Source organism: Centroberyx gerrardi, chromosome 12 (genome assembly GCF_048128805.1).
Source record: "Centroberyx gerrardi isolate f3 chromosome 12, fCenGer3.hap1.cur.20231027, whole genome shotgun sequence".
In the NCBI taxonomy this organism is placed as follows: Eukaryota; Metazoa; Chordata; class Actinopteri; order Beryciformes; family Berycidae; genus Centroberyx; species Centroberyx gerrardi.
Genome location: NC_136008.1, coordinates 7,353,474 through 7,378,303, shown reverse-complemented (window position 1 = coordinate 7,378,303; position 24,830 = coordinate 7,353,474). Strand labels below are relative to the sequence as shown.

General features: G+C 41.1%; 3 protein-coding genes across 3 annotated transcripts; all 3 read right to left on the bottom strand.

The window, feature by feature from the left end:
- Positions 1 to 564: 564 nt before the first annotated feature.
- On the bottom strand, positions 565 to 9,564 carry rab25b (RAB25, member RAS oncogene family b). Its single transcript, XM_071907125.2, has 5 exons — positions 9,285 to 9,564; positions 4,799 to 4,994; positions 2,542 to 2,735; positions 1,465 to 1,545; positions 565 to 1,258 (listed from the first exon to the last, which is right to left on the bottom strand). Exons 1-5 carry the CDS (start codon positions 9,319 to 9,321, stop codon positions 1,134 to 1,136), a joined length of 633 nt encoding a protein of 210 aa, XP_071763226.1. The 5' UTR covers positions 9,322 to 9,564; the 3' UTR covers positions 565 to 1,133.
- Positions 9,565 to 11,805: 2,241 nt separating this feature from the next.
- lamtor2 (late endosomal/lysosomal adaptor, MAPK and MTOR activator 2) lies at positions 11,806 to 14,813 on the bottom strand. Its single transcript, XM_071907106.2, has 4 exons — positions 14,615 to 14,813; positions 13,866 to 14,028; positions 13,575 to 13,664; positions 11,806 to 12,560 (listed from the first exon to the last, which is right to left on the bottom strand). The coding sequence occupies exons 1-4, from the start codon at positions 14,680 to 14,682 to the stop codon at positions 12,504 to 12,506; spliced, it is 378 nt and encodes a 125-aa protein (XP_071763207.1). The 5' UTR covers positions 14,683 to 14,813; the 3' UTR covers positions 11,806 to 12,503.
- A 2,011-nt stretch (positions 14,814 to 16,824) lies between these two features.
- Positions 16,825 to 24,314, bottom strand: LOC139917927 (ubiquilin-4). Its single transcript, XM_071907159.2, has 11 exons — positions 24,167 to 24,314; positions 23,389 to 23,540; positions 23,078 to 23,292; positions 21,745 to 22,016; positions 20,806 to 20,964; positions 20,443 to 20,668; positions 19,738 to 19,877; positions 19,486 to 19,569; positions 18,858 to 18,973; positions 18,031 to 18,205; positions 16,825 to 16,983 (listed from the first exon to the last, which is right to left on the bottom strand). Exons 1-11 carry the CDS (start codon positions 24,311 to 24,313, stop codon positions 16,831 to 16,833), a joined length of 1,839 nt encoding a protein of 612 aa, XP_071763260.2. The 5' UTR covers position 24,314; the 3' UTR covers positions 16,825 to 16,830.
- Positions 24,315 to 24,830: the final 516 nt, after the last annotated feature.

The window sequence follows — 24,830 nt, the reverse complement described above, 5'->3', positions numbered from 1 at the left end:
GATCTCATGCCTAAAAAGGTTGCCCACCCCTGACCTATTCTGTCAGATTGAAAGTCCTAAATCTGATATGTGTTTCTGGCTTTCCCAAATTGAGTCCCTTAGGAAAAAAACTCTCTGCATCTTACAATTTTCAAATCTTTTAAACGTTGGGGTCTCAAGAATGTTCAGACCTCATTATCGGGTTTGCTGTGAAATAAGGTTGGAAAACTCTGATGCATCTAATCGCAAGTCTTTGATCTGAAACAGTGTGAGAGAGGCCTGGATTAGAAACAGACCCGGGCCAAATAACATTTTTGAATATTTCCATGGTTTGTTTCAGCGTACTCAAGGGCCAGACGACTGGAGTTTGACTCACAAGACGATGCAGTGTGTGCCAGAAAGTTTAGTTAATGACAGGAAAGTATTTGAAAGTCAGTTTAGTGGTGTACCTTTCTGTGATGTACGACTAGCATGACATCTGAATTGAATCGCTTCTGATGTGGTAAACTCCACTCATCTGGTAAGCAGGTTAAAACAAATAAATATAATAATTATTTGCCAATAACATGTAGGCCAGATTTCTTTTCAATTTGTCTCCATAAATCATTTATTTCACACCAGAGATGCAGTCAGTCTCATCATAGATCATCAGCTGGAGCACATTCAAAGCAGTGACAGCAAGACTCATTTTCAGCGCATAAAATATTAGCCACCATGTAAATTGTTGAGATGAAGAAAACATAAAAACAGCCACTTGTAATTTACATTTAAAACATCACACATAACATAACATGGGCTTAAGCTTTTCTCCTCTCCTCTGCATTGATTCTAAACATTTATATCATCTTACAGTTCACACAGTTTATTTCTCCTTTGACCTACGTTCAGATAATTAGCAGAAACCCTTAAAAGACGGACCATGGCCTCCAGCTACATTCATTCGCCTTCCATCATCTTTTGAAAGCCACCATGTAGCTTGCATAACTTACAAATCAGTCATTTTAGAGTGGAGTCACTCAAGCCAGCACCAGCATTACGGTCCCCAAGGTTTCCCTGTCGCCTGCCTCTGGTCGGGCTGCGGCAGGGGGTTGTGGGAGAAGCAGCTCCCCTGTCGCCCGCCCTGAGGCCCCCGTCCTGCTGGGAGGGGTGTGAGATCAGATGTTCCTGCAGCAGGGTTTATTCTCCTCTGTGTTGTCCGCTTTGGAGTCGGGGTTGGTCAGCGACAAGGCCTTGATGGAGCCCCGGATCACCTCCTTACTGCTCACCTTCCTGTGAATTTCTATGCACAGATATGGCACACCTACATTTTAGACTAACGCAGAGAGAAGCTGCAGCCTTTGACAGTAGTGAGTAACCACTGAGTGCCAAAACACAGTTCATTTGATTCTTATTCCAATTTTAGACATGAATAATAGATTTACACAAGGGCCAAAAACCAGCAAGACACTGGTTTAAAAGTATGTAAAATACATGAAAATGAATTACCTGCTAGGACATTGTTGAATGCTGCCTCGACATTTGTTGACTCCAAAGCTGAGGTCTCCAGAAACAACAGACCTTTCTTTTCTGGATAGAGCATCAAGCAAGCAAGAGCAATAACATTGTTACTGTATATTATTCATTAAATACTAATTTTTGTCATTTTCTACTGTAAATAGTGGTAGATCCCAGCAGGACCACAGTTTGCATTAACAGCCATTTGAAAATTGACCAGTTTCTATACATTTTCTGTCAGTGTGCGGGCTGCTTTCTTCAACCCATTGATCATTTGCTTGTCCTACACACCTGATTTACATATTCTGTAAGCCTTTTTGTTAAGAGTGCAAACACTTCTACTTGACCAGTTTCCATACAAGAAATGCAGTCTATTACACCATGCTCCCAAACAATCTATTGCTTATCAGATTTAGAGTGACTCTAATCAGCAAGCAGCATAAATGAACAGGAATTTCCCTTGGTGGCCTTGGTGCAGAGACATAACTAACAGTTTTGCAGACTGACACACATGGTGCAAGGAAAACAAGAGCTCACATACAGTACAAGACTAGTAGACTTCTCTAACATTAGAGATGGGACGATATGCTTTCCTCATGATATGATTCAATACAACCACGATATATATGTAATAAATAAAAGTTAAATTACAACAATGTATGACTGTGCAGAATTATGTTCATTTCTAAGACACAAATCTTTCTAGCAATGGCACTGGCTTGCTGGAATGTAAACAACAATTTAAAAATGTCATTACAAAGTGCAAATATTATATATATAATTTGGATGGAGAGCTTCTGAAATTATGATGGGCAAGTTTATTTTATTTTTGATTACTACAGCAGAATAAAATATAACTAATATTGTGATTCATTTTTCTGCCCACAATGCATATTGTCACATTTTTGTATTGCAATATATTGAATTTGGATATAAATCGTCCCATCCCTAGTAAACACTCAACAAACAGCAAGTGTCCATTTTCCATAAAGAAAATGCAATGAACTTACAAATCCTATGTGATGGTTCAACACAGCTGTAATGCTTTGAGACTTGAGAGATTTGTACCTGCAAAGTCTGTGGCCTCCTCAATGGGCACGGATCGCTCTGAGGCCAAGTCAGTCTTGTTGCCCACCAGCATGACTACTATGTGGGGGTCAGCGTGGTCGTACAGCTCCTTCAGCCAGCGCTCCACGCTCTCATAGGTCAGGTGTTTGGTGATATCATAGACCAGCAGCGCTCCAACAGCCCCTCGATAATACCTGGTTAGAGAAGATTTACTTTACAGTTACCAATTATGTGATATTAATTATGTGTCTGCTTTTTTGTTTTTAATCAGCATCTGTTGAACTTTTTTTTTCCCATGATGCTACTTTCATGGCCAGTGGAGCTGGAGGTGAAATAAAACAGGAAATGTTGAAAGAACATCAGCAATATACATACATAATAGACGTAAGCATTGCCCTATCATTCATAGAGAGAGCAAGTATTTTTTTTTTTACTGTCAATTGAAAGAATTTTTAATCACTAATGATTGCTCTGAAGTCATGAACCAATCAATATTTCCTTCGCAAGTTCCCCTTCTAAGTTCCCCTCTTCCAGCAGTGTGATTAATTCCAGTTTAATAGGTTTTAGCTACTTGTTAGAGCACAAATGGGAAATTCCATGGGAGGGCAAATTAGCATATTGGAATAAGTCAGCAAAGTAATTACTCAAAAAGCCAGGCTGTCAGAAAAGAGCTAATCCTGCGGTCGTAGCATATCCTCAGATTTTCCGTGTTGTAAAAATTAAATGGACATGGTTCTATTGTTTTAAAACATGTTTCCATACTGTTAATCCTTCCAGCTTCATTACAAAAAGAACAAATCAGGGATTTCCTCAGCTAGAACAGACAGCTGCGGAGGGCTGAGTGTTCAAATAAAGGTCTCTCTTCTAACCAATCGGATTTTTGGACCCAAGTGTGCCAGTTGGAAATTGGCTGGAAACGAGAATCTGCTGGTTGTTTTTCAGGTTATGTGGGAGGAAACTGAAGATCAGTGCCTGTCCTTACGTGTGTTTTGGCAGATAGCCGCACCACCTAAAACACCAACATACAGACTGCCTAACAACTATGGAGAAATAAAACAAGCATAATATGTGAGTGTTTATGTGTGTGACAGTGTGTGTGCATGCTTAAAAAGAATGTGCAATTTCCAACACATCAGTGTGTCAAGTGTAGGACAACACACATTTGTGTTACATTTCAATATATGTTAATAACAACACATAAGGACAACACACACGTACTTATTGAAGGCTACAAGATGTTTATGTAAAAATACACTCATTTTAGTGGGCTAAAACACAAAGTGGGGCTGTAATAGAGAACATCATCCCCACTAATTGAGACCCTGTAGATTCAGTCTTTTTGCCCAAATTAATTTCAGTTGGGTGTTGGGTTTGGTCACTTTTGGTCTCTGGAACGAGTTCTCCATCCAGAGAAAGCTGGACTCACCAAGGTGTACGGTCTACTGATGCCACTCACTTAACATCATGTCTGGGTAATGAAGTCCTTCAAATTTTCTAAAATGTTAAGTTACCTCCCGCTTCCCCTGGGAGCTATCGGCGATGTACTGGGTCCATTTTGTTGTATGGTGGTGTATTTTTCTTATTCAGTGGATAACTGGCCAAACAAAGATGGTGTGACATCATTAATTTGAAGATATTTGTGCTGAGCTACAATGCAGTTTGATATCAGAAAATGTTTAATCTTTGAAACGTCAACTGTAAACGGTTTTGGTGTCAGTCCCTCAGAATCAAAGAGCTTCTCTCTAGACTCACTATTTTGCACTAAAGTTCAACAATCATACAGAGAGCAATCCATTGTAGAATACCAACATTAGCCCCAATAGGCCATAATGCAATGCAGCCACAAGACATATTGAGTTTTGAATAAGGGGCTTTCAAGCTATTTACCCACACACCAAGCAACAAGTTCACCCCCATTCTCTGGGGGTTGCTGAAAGTCTTTCTGAGAAATGTAGGAAATCACTGAAGTAGAAGTAGACAAGGCACGTTGAGGGAAAGTGGGCACACCAAAAACTTAAATTAAAACAATGCATCACAAAATAACTACTGAAATGCATTGAACATCACAGATTGATGATATCTAGAAGTGTATCCAATGGTGAATGTTTTCTTGCTAACACAAACTAGACACACAGATGTGCTGAAAATGACACATCCTTTTTAAAGTGTGTGTGTGTGCATATGTGAAGAGGGAGGGAGTACGTGTGTGTATATGCAGTGCTGATGCAAAAGCTGTGATGGTTGCTTGGTAACTCACGCAGAGGTGATGGCCCGGTAACGCTCCAGGCCGGCCGTGTCCCAGATCTGGGCCTTGATGGTGAAGCCTTGGAGCTGCACCGTCCGCGTGCTGAACTCCACCCCGATGGTGGTGCGGCTGTCATGGTTGAACTCATTCTTGGTGAAGCGGGACAGCAGGTTGCTCTTGCCTACACCTGATTCTCCTATCAGAACCACTGCAGCGGAGAGACAGGACAGAATGGAGGGGCTTTGTAAAATGGAAACAAGAATCCATAGCAGGTACAGTACAGATCATGTGGGAAATACCTGCTTGAGACATACCTCTCCCTCTCCCTCTAACATCCTAGCCAGATTTACATGCTCAGCTTAGTTTTAATAGCTAAAGGTATTTTTTTTTTAATATCAGATCCAGGACAGAGTGATGGGTTACTGTATGGTGTAGCAAGAATATCGGGTGTGCTGACCCCTTTGGTTGCAAGATCCTCTCTTCTTGCGATTCTGTGTTTGAAGGGGGATGATGGGGTATCGAGTGTAACACTTGGAAGGCACAAAGGACGCAGTATTTGTGATGTTTTGCAGCATCTTGTTTTGGCTGTCGAAAGACTAAACCCAATATATCCCCCTGTACCTTGTGGATTAAGAAGACAAAACTCCTGCAACTTCTCTATTACATTCACAGAGTTTAATATGAGCCATTGCTCTGACGCCCGCTCCTTCCTGCTCCACTTCACAGCCTTTCTTAAGTGAGGCCGTTAGTCTAGGTGTGTCCTTCTCCATTTCCCTCGTCTTAACATAAACCCTTAGTCTTAGCTGTCTGATACTGTGGATCATTGTAGTATTAGGGCAATGGTGTCCTATTTTAAAAACAGCACCACGCCCGCATGGTAAATTAGTTAATTATCCTAACTGAGGTATACAGAACAAACAGAGGAGAGGAGGAGAGAGAGTAGGGAGAAGACTTTTTAAGTACTAAAAGATGTGAGATGCTTGGCTATAATAAAAAAGGTCAAAGTATTGACTGGGAAAGGGATAATTTGACATGATGAAGTCCACTCATTTTTAGTATGTTTTACTTCTTTATTTAGACAGTGGGGACAAAGAGGACAGAGTAGAGAAGGCAGGATTTGAATCTATGCCAGTGAGTTAGATGTGGTTTCAGAGGCGAGGGACTTAACATTAGACATTTTGAAGTTTTGTTGTTATTTTTCCTTCACAGAACTTGTCAGATTGGGCTGGGGAGGATCTACATTTGTCCCTCATTTCCCCCCCCAAAAAAAGTCATTTTAGGGAAATTGAAGGACAAATATTTATTTTTTTGCTCCTCATTTATCAAGTCTCTGGAGAGAAAAAGTAAACTAAAGATCAAAGCAACTAAAACTCAAACTGTCCAAACATCCCTTTTAGAGAGTTTGATAAAGTTAAAAGGCATTCTACTGTATTTGTTTATTTGGGATAGACACAGAATGGTCAAGACTTTCAAGAAAAAGGGACTTAGCAGCTGCTTATGCAAAGGAACAAGGGCCCCCATCACACCACCCACACACACTCAAATACACACCCACACACACCTTTCTTCCTGCAGAAAACTGACAACCTTTGAAAGAAAACCTTTGTTTCCTGTAATGAAATAGTCTCTCTAAGGCTGGAAGGCGATTCCAAATCAGGCGTAACAGGTTAAGCCGCTACTTCCTTTTATCTTGGTCGGAGAAACCTATCTACCGTGTAAACAGAGGGACAAGGAACAACAGAGAACCCCCCGCTTTCGGTACTTTTCAGTGACGCATGTTTGGGTTTCAGTTGTAAGTAGCTGAGTCAGATAGAGAAGGGCTTGGCTTATATTGACACAGATAAGAATCTATGACCGCACAATGAAGCCACACTGGCACCAGGATCTCTGCACAACTGGATGAGACAGTTTCTGCCTAGACAAAGATAGTAATCCAAGCTCTTGTAACATCTCCTGTCAGGGAAAATCATATGTGATACACCTAATAATTTAAAGAGGAATATCTTGAATTTCAGCACACAAATATGCTTCTCCAATGCCACAGGACACCATTCACTACTGTCCACTACAGCAGGAAACAAGAGTTAATAGTTCTGCCCCCTAATGTATGACACACCAATGTAGAAAAAGTGAATGTGACAGTTCCCCCAGATGATTTTCTGTGAGTGCCGCTACATTTGCTGATTCACATCGGTTAGTATTACTATAAAATTAAACCTATTTGGGTGTAAAAGTGAAACATCATGTGCATAAATCACCACACAAGAAACAAGACTGAGTTGTTTAGATCCACAAACATATTTACTGAGCTGTCCTAGGCCACAACAGAGACAGCAGAAATTCAGACTGCTTCAGCGAGAGCAGTGACCTTCTACTGAACTTTACAGTGAAATCACTGAAGCTGAGGTCCAATTTGGAGTCTACAAATCATTATGAACTATGATTAGAAATGCTGACACTGTTTCCACAACATCTGCTCATTCTCATAAAAGCACACTCTATAAAAGCACAACTTGCACCCTGTTCTGGTCTTATGTTTAACCTGGAGTGTAAAAAAAGTCAGCAGCAAGGAATGTTTTACAAGTTGCTCTACTTTGGTTTGTTTTGGGTAATTGTTCACTGCAGCCAGATCATTGTACTTCTGTTTTTCTTTGGGTTAGATGAGAATGGCTGTTTTCCCCACTCTCCTCCTCCACTACTGAGTAACTTCTTATGCAAACAATACTCCTGGTTTCTATGGCGATACAGGACAAGAGGCCTTCAGACTCTCCAACGGCCCGGTTTGTCCATTCTGAGGAAGTTGGGAAGAACCTGACGCCTTGCCGAAAGGATTAAATTTTCCTTTTGTTTGTTGTCATGACCTTCAGGACTGCCAATATAGGCAGTTGTACTGTGCTGTACTGTACACAGCACTGCTACTGCTTACAGCTCTGAAATCTGAGTGGAAACTTAAAATAGCAAGGGGGTATATTCAACAGATGAAAAGTTTAATTGACAAAACAACAAAAAAGTAAAGGGTTGGAAATGGGTAATGGCTTCAATAATATGCAACAGCGCAAAGATTCTTTGCAAAATGAAAAATGCACCAACTGAAACGTGCAATACCTACCTTGACAAAACGATTGCTAGCATGAAATACATTCACTTTTGCAGCGTTATTCAACCATGAGCAATTGAGGCCCAAAAAGTCTGCAGGTTTTCATTGCAACCAAACACTACAGCAGCTGATTTCACTGATTAGTTCCCCCTCTCTGGTTGAAGGTGTGTTAATCAGTGAATTCATGGTATAGTGTTTGGTTGGAATGAAAACCTGCAGACTCTTCAGCCTCAATGGCGCATGATTGTAGAACACTGCAGTGATGAGTTTATTTCATGCTAGCAGTAATTTTGTCAGAGTAGGTATTGCATAGCTCAGCTGGTGGATATCTCACTTTGCAAAGAAACTCTTTAAATGTATCATGCTGTATTACAGAATAACATAACACTTAACAGTAATACTATTTGACTCTGGAAACAATTACCGTGGCTTCACCATCCACCTCCAATGCCTTACCAACTATTACCCAAATGTCAAATCACTTATCGTGAACCATATCACCTCTCTTTGCTTATCTTCTATGTCTGTTTAGAGACATCCAGTACCTGAACCAGCAGCATATCATCAATCACTATGCCTTGTAGTGAAACCTACCATGTGTTTTCTTCTGGGTTGAGAGCAGAATGAATGGAATGAGTGTTTTGCTTCTCACTTGACCTTACAAAATGATTGGTTGCACAAGATCGAAACAGATTATAATACTTTTTAAAGGATAGTGCGTAACCATCCCGATGCAATAACAACACTTTTACAGACTGGATCCTTTATATTTTGGAGAAAATTGAGTGATGTACTTCAGATTATGATTACGGTTTTTGTGTTTGTTTTGAAACTGGATGTACTGTTTTGAAACCAAACTCTTGAGTATGATGAAATGTTATTTTGCGTGGAATGCTACTGATAAGCAGGATTACAAGTAGGCTACACATCCTGGTTGCAACAATAACATCTCAGATATTATGCACGTGCCTCAGCAGAGACAAGATGCAGGTAATGTGATTGCAATATCACTCCGTCTTGTGGTTGTGCAACTCTTCCACCCAAAGATCTTTAGCACTCAAAAGCATTCTGAATAATGCCTAAATAAAGTCTTGTGTTTACCTACATAACTGACCAACAGATCAATTGAGACAGCTTTGTAAAATGCAAATATCTCCATAAAAGCCTATATCTGCATGCACAGGCAAATTCAGGACATTAACTGACATACAGCCTAATTGTATGAGTATATTATTAATGATCTACTGTATTCTGTTGGCACACAGCATCCATTACTGCCTCTGTATCATAAAATCCAGTGGACTATGATCTGAAGAACCAAGGCATGTTATAAAATGACACCTTAAGAACTGTGCCTATTTGGGCATTAAATCAAATAAGTGGGAGAAAACAAGTGCTCACCTTTAAAGACAAAGTTGTAGACCTCATCTGACCCCATATTCTGCCCATTTAATGTTGCCACCCCACAGTGTGCTGCCTTGTCTCCGACCCCAGCACTCACAGATTGATCGGAGGATGTAATATGACACTAATAGACACCACTGTGCAAACTGTCTCCCGGATCCTCAGACTTCAGCTAAGAAAATGGCTGCATAAATGTTTTGAGACATGAATGCCAACCGCCAGCCTGTCCTTCACTACCCTTCCCTATCTGTGTTAGCAGAGAGCTGGCTTGTTTGAACAAGACGTGCTGTGCGTAGCCAGGTTGGTCTGCTGCAGTGGGTGGACGTGGGGGTTGGGTTGGGGAGGGGTGGGGCAAGGAGGGAGGTGTGTCTTAGTGATAGTGGCAGAGCAGGGCAGGTTGGACAGGTGGGGCGACCGGCAGGTACGGCTGAGAGGGACGGCCAGGCGCCTCCTGCTGGACCAATCACATTACTGCCTGCAGGAAGCAGCAGGGGACGACTCTTTACATCATCATTAAACCACTTGTCTGTCATGTCTGATGTCCTTGACTGGAATTTAGATTTAGGTGTCTCTGACCAAGAAGAAAGTAGCCGGTTTCACACAGAATCCAAAAAGGTCTTGTGTGGCTCAACAAGAAAGCAATATTTTAGCAGGAAGTCCAAAATATATATGTTTGCATACATGATTGTAATTAGGGTTTGTTTGTTTGTGCATCCGTCTGACACACAAATACATATATGTGCCCATTTCACTGGAGGGATCAGAACAGTTATGAGAGGCAGAGGTTCAGTGATGCTCAAGGACACTTCAACAGGGACGGACACATTTGCAGGGCTTTTGCAGGGATCAAACCCGTGCCCTGATTACAGGACCATCTCTCTACCAGGCCAGCTTGCCACTGAAATACATGTGGCAGCACGTCCTGGAAAAGACTGAGTAGATGAAAGTCCTGATGCATGTGTTTGTGTTATACCCCCATTTCTCCCTCTGTTGTTTCTTCTTGATTTTCTCATCTCCTAGCCTCCTGTTTCAAAGTCAATTGCTGCAGTGTCACCAAGACAAATTCCTGCACATTTATTGAACTTGGTGATTTACGTGATTCTGATTAAAAATGCAGTGGATATCAAAAGTCTACACACGATTTCAGATTTTCTAGTTTTTACTACTTTGAGGCCTTTTTCACTTTGACTTGGATATAGTAGCCAGCAAAACCAAGGTAAAAACAAAAGTCTACTCCTCTTGATTGACACTGGCAGTGTATTAACAGTGGAAAACACAAGTGTGCACACCCTTCAGGTAACCGATTTCCTTTGTCAGTTTTGAGAAGTCTCCACCAACGGAGCACATCTGGATTAAGGATCTTTTTGTCACATTGTTCTTTGCAGAAGAAATCAAGCTCACTCAAAATGCACATTGACCTCTTGTGCATGCTCCTTTAGATCAGTCTACAGATTTACCATAGAATTGAGGTCTGAGCTTTCAATGGAACAGTCCAGGATGCTGATACTCCTTTTGTTGCTGCCCTTCCTTGGTTAATTTGGCTGTGTGCTTTGGATTGCTGTCATGTTAAAAGGTGAAATTCTTTTTTAACTTGGGCTTTTTGGGCTCCTAATCTGGACCTTTCAGCATTGAGTTGTCGAACATCTTGTGTTAGGTCTTTGTTGCCCATGTTTGTCTGCACCCTGACATACACTGTACCTTCAGTGAGATTAGGTTTTTTATTGATCTAGACTAATTACAATCTCTCCAATTGATCTCAGGGGAAGGAAAATTAACTTTACGCATGCCTTGGACTGTGATTAGTTCTTAATACAATTACAACCCCCCATTACAAGGAGTGAGAACACTTATACATCCACAGTGCTTTAGTTTTTCATTTTTAATAAATCGTCATAAAGTAGTACTCTGTTGTTTTTACCTTGATTTTGCTGGTTATTATATCCAAATGAAAAAGAAAAAAGATTATTTTATAGGATTTCATTTCAGGCTTTAGGGCAATAAAAGTTGGAAAATTTGAAAGGGTGTGTTGACTTTTGATATCCATTGTATATCTCCTGAATGGGTTATATCCTGTGATTATCTATAAATCTTCATAAACATGATATTCTGACAAATAGGCTCATGGGTATGTCTGCATGACAGACACTGATACATTTAATACACTGGAAAAAAACCAGAATACTTTTTGATGTAGAAACTATGATTTTAACGGCATCATGACAAAAAAAGAGAATGTAAATAAGGTCAAATTAATGAATTTCCCCAACTGTTTGGACTAGCCATGCTGCTTCTGAATGACAGAATTACCTCATCTTTCTCAGTAAGAACAAAATAAAGGCATGAGGAGTTCCTGGCTGACTTTATTTGCATATAACCAAAGTGGCAACTAGTGACAACACAGGCAAACGAAGATAGCCTGGGCAAAGTAAACAACTGGATTGATGAGCTGCCTGCTGCCTGGGTTGAGGAATAAGCCATTCATGTAACTGATACAGTATTTATCTTAACTGGTAAATATAGTTTTGAAAGACAGGCGATCTTCAATACAGCTACAAGTGTTAATCTTGGTAAACTTGACATTTTGACTTTGAACTCCAAATCTCTGTGCCCACTCATCTCACTCAATGCTCTCAGTTCACAGCATAAGAAACAAAATCAAATTGTCAAAGTTTTGATCCAAAAACAGTTTATTTTACAGCTTTGAAACAAAACATAGCAATTGATCTTAACTGTATCTTACCAATGACAAGCTTTTTCAATTGTGTAAGTGTTCGTACACCTTTGTCATAATATACATTTCCCCCCTCATAGGATTCAAAATATTCTATATACTGCTACACTGTGGTCAGCATATCTGAAATAAAGCTGCAATTGAATGAATCAACCATTGCACCAGTTGAGAGTGGAATCATTTCAGCAGCTCTACATACAGACTTCCTGACAACATTTTGCTTGGACTTTTGGAGCAGACAGGTATTTGAATGGAGTCACAGGGGGTCAAAGAGTTAACAACCCATACAGAGGGTTAGTACTGATAGCATGATTATAAATACACTGACCACACACACACACACACACACACTCACACACTCACACCCACACACACCCCCTCTCACTCACTCATAAATTCATGTACACAATGTGAACATATAGAATGTCACAGTAGTCCATGTATGAACTGGATCACACCATGCTTTCTTTGCAAAGCAGACAGGACTATGATGCTGCCACTTGGGTTAACGGTTCCTCCAGGTACTGCACCAGGGCCTCCGCCTGCAAATACAACACACACAGTACAGCAATCACAATGGGAAGGCAATGCTGGAATAGTCTTTTTTAAGCCATTGCCTTTATGTATGTCCTTACTCCCTGCTGTAGCCTACAGACTCTGCCATAAGGTCAGGCCTCCTTCAAATTTAACCTTTGAGGAAAATGCTTATAACCAGGTTGAGTGCTGTTGTGACATGACCCTGCTTCCCTCCTAAAATCATTAAGATATATGCCTATTGATTAGATACTATCACACTTTCTGAGACTATAACCTGCTTGCTCACTGTCAGCTAAATGTCTAAAATGTTTTAAAAAAAATTAATATAAAAAGTTTTAAATGCAATTATATAATACCATAATTGGGTAAATACTGTCATATCTAGGTAGCTGAGGAATTTTTGGAGAGTTGTATGCAGTATTTATTTTGGGAAAGATCAACACATGGTTTGCTTACATGTTTAGTCAGTCTCTCTCAGCTCTGTCATGTGTCATATGCTACTGTCTGCACAGTAGCTACAGCAACAATTAGCATGATTGTGATAGCTGTGGCTTCACCGTGTTACAGTCAGCACAGACTATTTAGGATTACGCTAGCATACCTTCATGTCAGCCTGACACCAGTATTGGTCGCCACTGCCATCTGTGGTGATATTACTCACTTGTATACATTTTGAAAACATTATAAACATCTTTTAACACATACACAAACTATGGAAAAAATAGCAGATTTCACACCACCAAAGTCCATCATTCCAACTTCCATTAAATAATTGCCTATCTGCAATGTCCAATAAAGAGACTTGAGGATAAAAACTCAAATGCTGGTGGTCCCTAGAGATTACCTGGGTTAGGTTAGCTAATTTCAGTGATTAACCGCTCATGAACCCATAAGGAGGTATGTGTATTATAAAAGTGAAAATGTTCTACCAATATCGAAAGTGAAATAGCTTTAAGTTAATTTGTTGTGTTAGGATACAATAACACTACGCTGCACACTTCAGGTGTTAAAACTCTCACCTTGGCTTTAAGCATCCCAAAGCCCACTGTCTCTTTGGCATACATGCACAGGAGTAGGTTGGCTACCCGCGTGATGGCCACCCTGCCCTCCTGAAAGGGAAAAACAACAGAAATTGACATTGAGCTGCATTGCCAATTGTCTGAATTCACTCAGTTATTAAAAAGACAATCTTTATTCAAAACTGGGGCTGAAATGGTCCAAATCCCTCCCCTCTACTGCCACCACACACACCATACATCATATACTTGATAATAAACCGATGCTATGGTGTTGAAAAAAGCATCTCTTACCATACAATCCATCAGGATGAATTTGAGTTTGTCTTCATTGAAGGCTTGATGGCCGTTCTTGTCATAGGCTGCCCAGATGTTGCTGGCGATGGCGGCTGTCACTCGGGCGTCAGTGTCCCCATATCCAGAGTAGGCCAGAAGTGAACCCTCATTATTCAGTAAACTGGGGAAAAGGTAAAGTTGGGTGTTTAAGTACCCAGCAGATTGACACGTGACATGTTTTTACTAAAGCTTTTATTTCCATCAAGCATAGCTACCTAAATTTAAAGGACACTCTCTGTTAACTCCAAGCATATAAGGAGAATTAATCCACCTAAACTCTGTCTACCCACCTGCTCATAATATCCATCATATTAAGTTAGTATCAAACTGATGTAAGTTAGCCTATATGAAAGTGGAGTCTTATGTGAAAAAAAGCTTCTCAGAAAGTACAATAATTCATTTTTATTCATACTGTTGGTTGTTTGCCTTGTGATGGTCCGAGAATGGAGGTCAATTTAGCCTAATTTTTAATTTAGCTTACTACTACATAATATTGCCAAAAGCTGGTTAACATTTTAATGTTTATACCATTGCTTACTAGTTGTACAAGAACATTCTGGAGAGGAGTTGTCGTTTATTCTTCAGGAAAGCCAGCTAAAGCTTCACATTCCCTTTTATGTCCAGAAGTAGTGGCACAACTAGTATTATCGCCTGTCTAGCTAGTAGCTAGCATCTAGCTAGCTCTCCTGCTAACTGACGTTACTCACAGTGTGCTTTGGACTCCGCTTGTGTTCGCTTGGCTGAGTACCTGCGTCAACGCCTTTGGTCGTAACATAGCTAACTACTTATTGACGTAAGATAACGTAAAATAAATATATTTTTGATGGCTGCAAACTGTCTTTAAATCCCCACACAGCCTCTTCATCGACACACAATCAAGTCAGCTGATGTTTTCTTCCCTTTCCGGACGTTCTCGCAATGCATTATGGGAATTGAAGTACACAAATATCTCTTCTCACAACCTTTTCCTTTCATTAACTCATTTTCAAGGTTGTTACTTGACAAACATCTTATCCTTAAAACTACATCAGAAAAACATATTAGATAAATCACTTCTCACTGCACACTTGTACAGAAATGCCTTTTTCTAATGTTCATTTTTCATCCCTGTTGTAATTTTTGTATGTCTCCTTTTTATTTTTCTTCTCATGTCTGTTTCCATTTTTATCTAGTCTTTTGTAAAGCACTTAGTAACAACTGTTTGTAAAAGTGCTATTTTATTGTAGTGTTTGAAACCGACTTTCATTTAACACACAGTTGCAGTAGGGATGAGGGTCAGTGACCAACACATCCACCCACAAAATGTGTACATCAGCAGCTGGTTCCTCTCAACCACGGTGTCTATAAACATTTATTTTGATCTCTGAGGAGTGGTAATATACTTGTCAGACCTTACAGATATCACTGGAAGCAGCAAGCAATCTGTCATAGGCAACTCTGTGTTTTACTACCTCAAGGCAATGCACACTGCGGGTCCACACCGATATGCCAAGCAAGGATTAAATTTAGCATAATACACCTTCCCAATTGCAACTGACAAAATAAATTATTCACACATGCTTCAGTTTTTTTTTGAAAGGTATTATTAGAATAGATAGAGTAAATGGAGTCCAAGAAAAAGGCAGAGCTGAACAGATTTCCTTTAAGGGCAGGTATTGCAAACAATGTACTGGATTAAGGGGGAAACAAATCAGAAAAATCAGATACCATGAGTTACACAGATACCATGAGATTTCATAGATAATTCTGCAATATATTGCTGAACCCAATACATGTTATATTTAGGCACTACACTGCTTGTATGAAAATACACAACATTGTTAATGTAAAAGGATTCATCTTGTCATCTTTAATCAGTTTAAAAACATTTCACTGATATCTTTTCACATTTTCTATTCAGTAATCAAGAGCCTCAACCGCAGGATCATTAGAACAACAGAGTGTTGATAATATATTTATATATATATATATATACTTATTGCAGGGTTGATGGACTACCTTGCTAGTCTTCCAACCTGAAAACCTTCACTTTCTCCCCCCCCAAAAAACATCTTAGGCAGCTGTGATGACTATACAAACAAGCTTCCAACAGCCTTGTGTATTGTCAAGTTTTTGGAAGGAAAAAACCAAACAAAAACAAAAAAAAAACAGTGTCAAGAACTTGTCAAAGAAGAGTGTGAGATGAAGAAATGTAAGGGAAGAGACAGTGGATAATTTCTACAGCTTTTGCAATAAATACTAGTCAATCAGGCAGGATTAAGGACAGAGGAGAGAAAAAAAATGATGTAAAAACAAGCAGGTTCTCCAGACAGAAAGCAGAGTGAGAGTTCCAACCAACGGCAACAACACTCTGGTTCAAAACGTTACTTCTGAAATCTCTAAATCACCACCTACATACAATCTGTTAAAAATATGGGTTAATTCCTTGGTACCCTCATGCAGAAGTCCAGTGAACGAGCACTCGTCATTTCAGGAAATCATCTGCGGTTGCGTTGGCAGGAGGGACGCGGCGGCGGCGGCGGTGTTAGTTGTGGCGTCATTTCACAGCGATATTGTCATTCCACAGCGTTAGCACGGGACCATTTCTGTTAGCGGCTGAAATCGGCAGCACCCTCCCCCAACCTCTCCCACTGTGATTTCCCAACCTCCCCGTTCATCTTTCCTATGATTCACAGATCAGCTCAAGAGATTAGAAGTAATTGGAATTCCATCGAGTCCATCTGAGGGTCGCGGGCAGACTCGCATGTGACCGAGGGCCGTGTTCATATATTTTTTTTTAATCTCCCATCCCGGCCCTCGACCCTACCGGTCTTCACATCCCTCCCCCCTCCCTCCCCCCAGAATCCCTCTTCCCCCTCTCTATTTCGTTCGCTCTTTTGTCACCCCCACCACCCCCGCAGTGAGCTGAGGGGGGCTGGGTGAGTTAGGAGGGCTGGGAGCCCAGCAGTCTCTCGATGGCAGCGTTGATATCTCCTCCTGTAGCGATGAGTGCCTGCAGGTTGGCCTCGCGGTTGATGAAGCCCATGGCGCTGAGCTGGTCTAGCTGCTGCTGGAACCGAACCTCCGGGGTCTGAGGCTGTGACGGAGGAGACGAGGCACAAAGTCAGATACTGGATATTAAAACAGTGCTGGATATCTTTGGAAGTTTTGCAGATTCTGATACCGGTTGCAATAAACAATAAACTAGGCATGGAATAAAGGCATGGAAACTAGACTTTTTTCCATGCCTTTTTTTAACATTTCACCAAACAAACATTTGACATACATTTGCTTTTCTAAATATAATCAGACAAGACATCATCAATATTGGTGGCCAACGTTTCAGCAGTACATGTTTTGTTATGTTCAAATAAATCTATGCATCACAACTCTTGAGCGTGTGGTGACTTTTCTGTTTGAAAATTTGTTAGCGTACCAACACTTCGCCCGAGCCACCAATACATATTATATGATCTCTCTACTGAGACGCAGAATTTGAAACTGTTGGTCATTTTGAATTTTAGTTATATTTTTCTTTACCGGGCACTTGTTAAAATTCGGGGAAATATATTGGTGTAATGTCAGATATTGGCAACTAATACATACACCAGTCCTACACATTGTCATATTAGCGCAGTTTCCACAACCAATATTTGTCACTGTCTGTTTGATTTTTAAAGTTTTGAACAGCTGTCCACGGTCTTGTGTTGGCCAACTACTATCACAATTGGTTATTTGGGTTAATACTCCCTAGAGATACCGCCAACCAAGGTTTATGGCAATTGGCAAACACTTTCTCTATTATTTTTGCTTCACCAGGCAAGTGTCAAAATGCGTGGAAATGCATTTGGATTTCAACTTACTGTAAAATGGCTTGTTAATGATGTTAACTTTATGCATTCAATCGGTGTTGCAAGCCACAATTACCTTTCAGCTAGTGTTACCCATTGGTCTCAAAGAGAAACGCTAGCAATGCTAACAAGTTGTTTAAGAGGTAGCTGAGAGAAAAATGCTTTAACTGACGGACGGAAATGTGACAAATTGCTAGTTAACAACAAGTCAAACCTTGGTTATTGAGAACCTATTGCTATGGTTCTGAGAAATAGGAAAGAAGACAAAGTTAGTGCAGGTAGACGAAACATACTGATGGCCCTCCGCCTGCAAACATCTGTAACATCTGCTGCATGAGCTGTTGCTGTTGCTGAGAGGGACTGGTAGCTGAGGTGGGACTGGATCCTGGTGCTGAGGCAGGAGGGTTTTCTGGAGGAACACTGCCCCCTGTGGTGGGAGGAACAACTGGGAGACCTCCAGGAATCAAGCTAGGGGGACAGGAGAGAAATTTGTCAAAACAAAACACATTCTAGATACACTTGTAGTATTTCACAGGGTTTCTACAGATTTTTGTGAATCACATTCTGTGATTTTCAAATGACTAGTCCATGATAAAATAGTGCAATTTCCATTACAGATATTTGTCATTATCAACTATCAATTGGAATAAGAATATTTGTTATTTGAGTTATTATTTCCAAAAATAACTAGATCTACTTGCATCCAAGCTGGTCATCAAAGCTACACTAGGCAAGGTGGCACGTTGACGGCTCCAAACGGTAGAGAGAGGTAAGTAACTGTTCAAAAAACTTTAACTTCTCCACACAGAAATCATGTAATGTGACATCAGTAAATGGCACACCGCACGCTCGTATTTACCAACCCGGCCGGTCTGTGATTGCTTTATACCAAAGGATAACAAAGGGACGAGAGAGGAAAAGATCTGACGTTGGTCAGTCCAGCTTTGGACGGAGCGCACTGCTGTTTAGGAGACATTTACTTTTCAGGTCTTCAATGACTGTAGGAACCCCGATTAGAGTAATTTCACTTCCAAGCGGGTCCACCCAGACTGAGACAATAATGCAGGCTAACGTATTTGACTTGGAGCAGAGAGGTGAGCAGTGTGGCTGATGTCCGTACCCAGGCATGAGCCCCGGGGCCTCAGTCTGTAAGGTCTGCAGGCCCTGCTGGATCTGGATGAGGGCCTGCATCGCTCTGGGGTTCGTCATAACAGACAGAGCTTCAGGATTCTGCATCTGCTCAATGACAGACAAGACACAGGTCAAATCAAATTAAAACTCTGCTTTCATTCAAGAGAAACATATCGACTTACACATCTTCAACAAATTACTTCTGTATAGACTTCTTAAAAAAAAAAAGTTTTACACAGGATTTGTTTTACCCACTATAGTCACATAGTTGCCCACTTTATTCTTCTGTAATCCTGCTTTTAATTCAATTTAACTGTCTTGCATTTTCATTGCTTATCTTTTTAGCTTTTATTTATTTATCTTATTGTCTGTAAAGCACTTTGGAACTCTTGTGAAAATTGCTATATAAAGTTTCTTATTTCTTATCACATTATTATTATCATTAGTAGTAGGAGTAATATCACTGTCATTAACTTCATTATCCTTACAATTCATCAGTATCAATTGATATCAATATCAATGTCTGTTATTTATGGACAAGCTCATTTTAAATCACTAATATAATTAATGACATTGCACCACTGGAATGAATCAAAGTTCAGTGTGAGAAACCTAACCTGCTGGAGAAAGAAAGGAAGCTGATTTCTCATCTGCTCCTGTAACTGGGGGTTACCAGCGAAGAGAGGGTTGTTCAACAAAGCCTGAGAAAGATTAAGTAACATGTGATCCAAATTCTCAAAACCACAACATTCAAATGAATGAAACCATTGCCCTCCCTAAACCCCACTACCCCACCCAAGAACATATTGCTCTTTATCAAAGCCCTAAAACCCCCCCCCCCAAAAAAAAAACCCAAACGTCGTGCAGACCTGTGACGCCATGTCTGGATTTTGTGCCATCGACTGCATCATGTTGCGCATGTATGGCGCTGACATCATGTTCTGCATCAGCTGTGGATTCTCTGTGAGTTGCTGCATCATGCTCTGCATACCAGGGCTGCTGAAGACACCTGGGCAGAGGACAGTGAGCAGTATGTGAAAAAAACAAATAAAAAAAGAAATGCAATTTTGTTTCCTTTTTAGTATTATCTAAAGTATATCTTCCATTAGTTTATTATTTAACAGGTGAGCATTATTATTTAACAGGTGAGCTGACAAGGAAACACTATTTTGACCGCGTCTTGAAATTTAACGTCTTTCTGGTTGAAACCGGATGTTGGGGTGGGACATTACATGGGGAGGGACTCTTCAAATGTGGGCAGGTTTGAGCGTTTAAAAATCTGTGATGGTATTATTGGTTGGAATTATACGTATACACCTACTGGTACACCATGAAGTAAGCACTAAACATATGTTGTTTTCTAGGCAGGAAAAATAATGGGATTGTGATATAGAAATACAAGAATAATGTAATTTTTGGGGGCATTTATTGTTAAACAGATGTATGTTGTGACATGGAGAATTAGCTAAGAAGCTGAACAAGTCATTTTTAATTTCATTGTGACTTAAGACACCATGAGTCAGGGCCTTTGAAGCACATGTGGTTACCTCTTCAGAGGATCTGTAACTATTTACCGTTGCCAAGGCCCATGGCATTGATGCCCAGGGGGTTGGAGACGCCGGGGGCAGCGCCCCCTGTGGAGGTGGAAGTTGTGGAACTGCCTGTTCCCCGATTCTCCGACGCCGATGTTGCCGGGGGTCCCCAGGGGTTCGGTAGAGGCTCTCTATTCTCCGTTCTGGACGGCTGCACTCCAGAGTTGTCTGCGTTGCTCCCCAAGGCAGAGAAAGGGTTGTTTCCAAACTATGACAGATTGAAATAATCACGATTTATAAGAATAGCCTTGATCAAAAGGCCTTTCTGCTTCATTTTTGCCTTACGGACTGACTCACTAGAAAGCATTTAAGCCCAGACAAAAATAACTGGCAGTTACAGCCCACCTGCTCCCTAGCAGCACTGAACATAGGCTCCTGGATGTCTGTGTACATCCTCCGTAGAGCATTATAACCTCCAGGGATGCTCTCAAGGTTGCTAAGCGCCCGGTCCTGGTTACGCATCATCTCTTGCATCATTGCTGGGTTCCTTGCCAACTCCATGGTCTGTTGAAGCAAAAGTGGATTCAGATAACAACAACAACAACAGTTCTGTGGTAGCCTAGAGGTTAAAGAAGCAGGCTTCTGACTGGATGGCCATCAGTTTGACTCCCCACACTTGTTGGGAAATTCTGGGCAGCTCCCACTCCCAGGTGTGAATCTTTACAACTATATGAACATAAGTAAATCTTCCCTGAATAAATACATGTTTAAAAAAAAAAGAATCAGTAGTCGGGAACTCTGGGTTATCCTTTACTTACTCTTAATGGGATAGGTACCATGTTTTGAACACTGTATGTCATTGTATGTCTAACATGACTATCGCTCATTTTCCTTTACTTTCCTAAATATTTCTTCAACTGGTCCTTCAAGTTACACCTGGGATCATTATGCGCATTTCTTGTAGGATATACTCACTAAGAAAATATGACACTAAACAGCACAAGCAGAACAGAATATGTAATCATCATCAATATTTACAAGCAGCCAATAGTCAGGAGCACAAGGGTCCAAATCACAGCAGAACAACAATAGATGAAACAAATATTCCTGTATCCCTAGACTGGTCATGTGTAATAGAAAAGTGCTAGGTAAAGAAATAAGACTCGGGCAGAAATGGTAAAAGACAGGGGGACAGGGCAGACAAGTAGAGGAGGAAAGCACCAGGAAGGACGGAGGTGATTTAGAGAGACTACAAAACAAGCAAAGCGAGGGGGACCTCTCTCTACATCACAGACTCCCAAATAATAAGCAATCATCATCTCTAACATGAAGCTCTGCTCTCACCTGTCTCATGAGCTCAGGGTTGTTCAGCATGTGGGAAATCTCGGGGTTGCGCTCCATGAGCTGCTGCATCTGAGGATTGCCCACAAACATCTGCCTCATCAGGTCTGGGTTGGACATCATGTTCTGGACCAGCGGGTTCTCCATGATCTGCGACAGCATTTCCGGGTTGGACATCAGCTGCCTCTGCATCTGCTGCTGCAGCTCCATGAAGTTGGACGAACCCATACCCAGGCCTGAAAGGCCGGACAGGCCGGACAGGTCGCTGAGCCCACCTGAGGGGGAGGGGCCACGCTGGAGATTAGTTACTGCCGTGTGTGTGTGTGTGTACTGAGGAGGGCCTGGCCTAAGGGTTAGGAAATGGCTTTTTGTGGGATTGTGCTTTGCCATCTACATTTACCTACAAAATAAAGAAGACACAGTAGGGGAGACGAGGGAGAAAAGGATCTGACGGGATCCAATCCAAAGCTAGAGGGTGTGCATTTGGATTCAGATTTCAGGTTGGGGTCTTAACTACTAAACCATCACAGGCCACAAGTTTTTGTATGTGGCTCGTATTTATGCTGCGTTCATGTTAGGGCTGGGCGATATTGACAAAATCACAATCACAATATTTTAGACTGAAGACCTTGATATCTTTAATGTGACAATATTTTGGGGATGAGTATTTGTGCTTTCATAAGATATTTACACACAATTACGATAACCAAAATCCCCGATGATATCCAGTCTCATATCACAATATCGATATTATACTATATATCGCCCAGTTCATGTTATATCGGAAGAAAAGTAAAAACAGAATGACATCTCGTTGCCACAACTTGGAAGCTTTCATGCGCTTAATTCATTGGAACACCCACATCCAAAATAATTTTTACTCCGTAAACCGTACACTAACTGCACTATTAGTGTGAAATTAACATAATTTTGATCTTTATTACCTCGGACTGCTGACATCACTCGATTCACTGCCACATTTACCATCTGTGTTGACATACTTATGCAATTCCTGATGCTAAGTGGGAGATATTGGAGCCCACAAAAAATTCCCCACGTTCTGCTTGTAATTACCACTTGGAGGCTGATTTTTCCCTAGTCTGCAGCTCATTTGATGGTAAATCCAATATGACGTGAACGTGGCATTAGTTGAACTTCTTGGGCCACTCAGTAGAGATTTGCCATTAGGGATTTCCATTCATCATTTCCCAATTATTCACTCAATAATGATATGTTGGGTAACCAGAAAACATATACTCTTGCATAAATCTATGTAATACTGATTGTAATCATGAATAAATGCCTCATTACAGTGTGAAAAGCAGTAAATTCTTACTCAGCACGTTAGCAGGCTGTGCTGGTGTCGGACCTGTGCCACTTCCTGTGCTGGCTGCTGCAGGGGGGTTGGTGTTGGTGTTGGTGTTGGTGTTGATGGTGGTGTTGGGGTTGGGGTTGGGGTTGGGGTTGGGGTTGGTATTGGTGTTACTGCTGCTGGCTTGAGGTGTAGCAGAACTGGAGCTTGACGTCTGAGATGAACTGCCACCTGCGGATCTGAAGAGACAAAGCAAACATCAAACAAACCCGTAACAGGCATGGGCCTTTTTACTTAACCTAAAGATTTATTTTTGTATCATGGTATAGACTTACTTTGGAGCAGTCTTGATAACAAGGTGAACAGTGAGCCCGTCTTTGATGCCATGCTGGTTTAGAGTATCTCCATCCTTCAGGATCTTCCCAGCAAATATCAACACCAGCTGCTCCTGCTTGGCCTTGAACCTCTTGGATATCTCTTGTTTAAACTGGACGAATGGCATAAGGGGGGTTGGTGAAGCAAGTTGCACAGTAGTCAAAGGCAGTAAAAAGGCAACCATATGGTTTAGTGAGTCTCTATCATATTGTTAGCTAATGTTGGTCAAGAACCAGTGTTAGTACCCCGCCACCTCATCGAGATACGTCTAGCAATGACTGACTGTTCCTCAGGTTGAACGTTAGACAGGTAGATAACCCGTCGCTATCGTTTTTGAACGAACTGAAGATTACAAACACACACTTCAATGCGGCTTAAAGACAACATTAACCACCAAACAACTTCATTTCAGTGTTATCTTAACTTAGCTAACAAATTTGGATGTCGCAATGTCCCACAGCTATGACGTTAGCTCTGATGTGCTACCTTATCTTTAGTGTTTGCAATCTAACGTTAACCGGTCGTTGACAGTGCACAAACCTGACTACCCATCGATAAATACGTCAAGGTAAACGACCACCCTGTGTGACAACAAAAGAGCTTTCTGATTTGAAGTTATTTTCCAGACTGCCCGCAGACGTTAGTTGGTTTAGCACTGGCTAACGCTAGCCGAGCTAACCAGCGTTGACTCATAGCATGACTTGCATTGCCAGATGTAAAAACGGTTAGTACGCCTACCTGGGCGACAGAAGAATCCTCCGAAATCGCAATCTCCTCTTTATCTTTCGGGGTTTTGACAGTGACCACGATCATAGTCCCTCCATCAGCAACATTTTTATCTACGTTGGCATCCACAGTAGGGTCTGTACCGCTGTTCTCCGCCATCTTTACTACTCCTTATGCTGCCTTCAACAACTCCTCGTAAACTCCCACTTCCGAGATAGGAAACTGAATTTACGACTTGTCAAGCATTCAGTGCCTTTAGTTGGTAACAGTAATATAATCGACCTCGTAACGCCAATAGTTTTTGTCGGCTGCTGTTTTATTTTAGAAATCAAGCGGCACAGAGCTACTAGCTACAAACGTTTATCACATCTTAGAAACTGGTGCATCATACAAAACTCAGCGTTTTCCCCGTCTTTTACCACCTCGATAATTTGGGCTCAGCACGTCTTTATAATTCCGACAGCACATGAAGGTATCACTAGCATCATCCGAATCGACAAGATTTGCAAAGCTGAGATCAAAGCAGCAACTGTTACCGAGAATCACAACAGTGAAGCCTAGTGGCATTATTACAGGATTACAGTTACTCGTTTATAGCTACGTGGTAATGATGTATTTTCTGTTTATATGACTATATCATAGCATATCAGTTACATTTAGGATTACAGTTGCATTT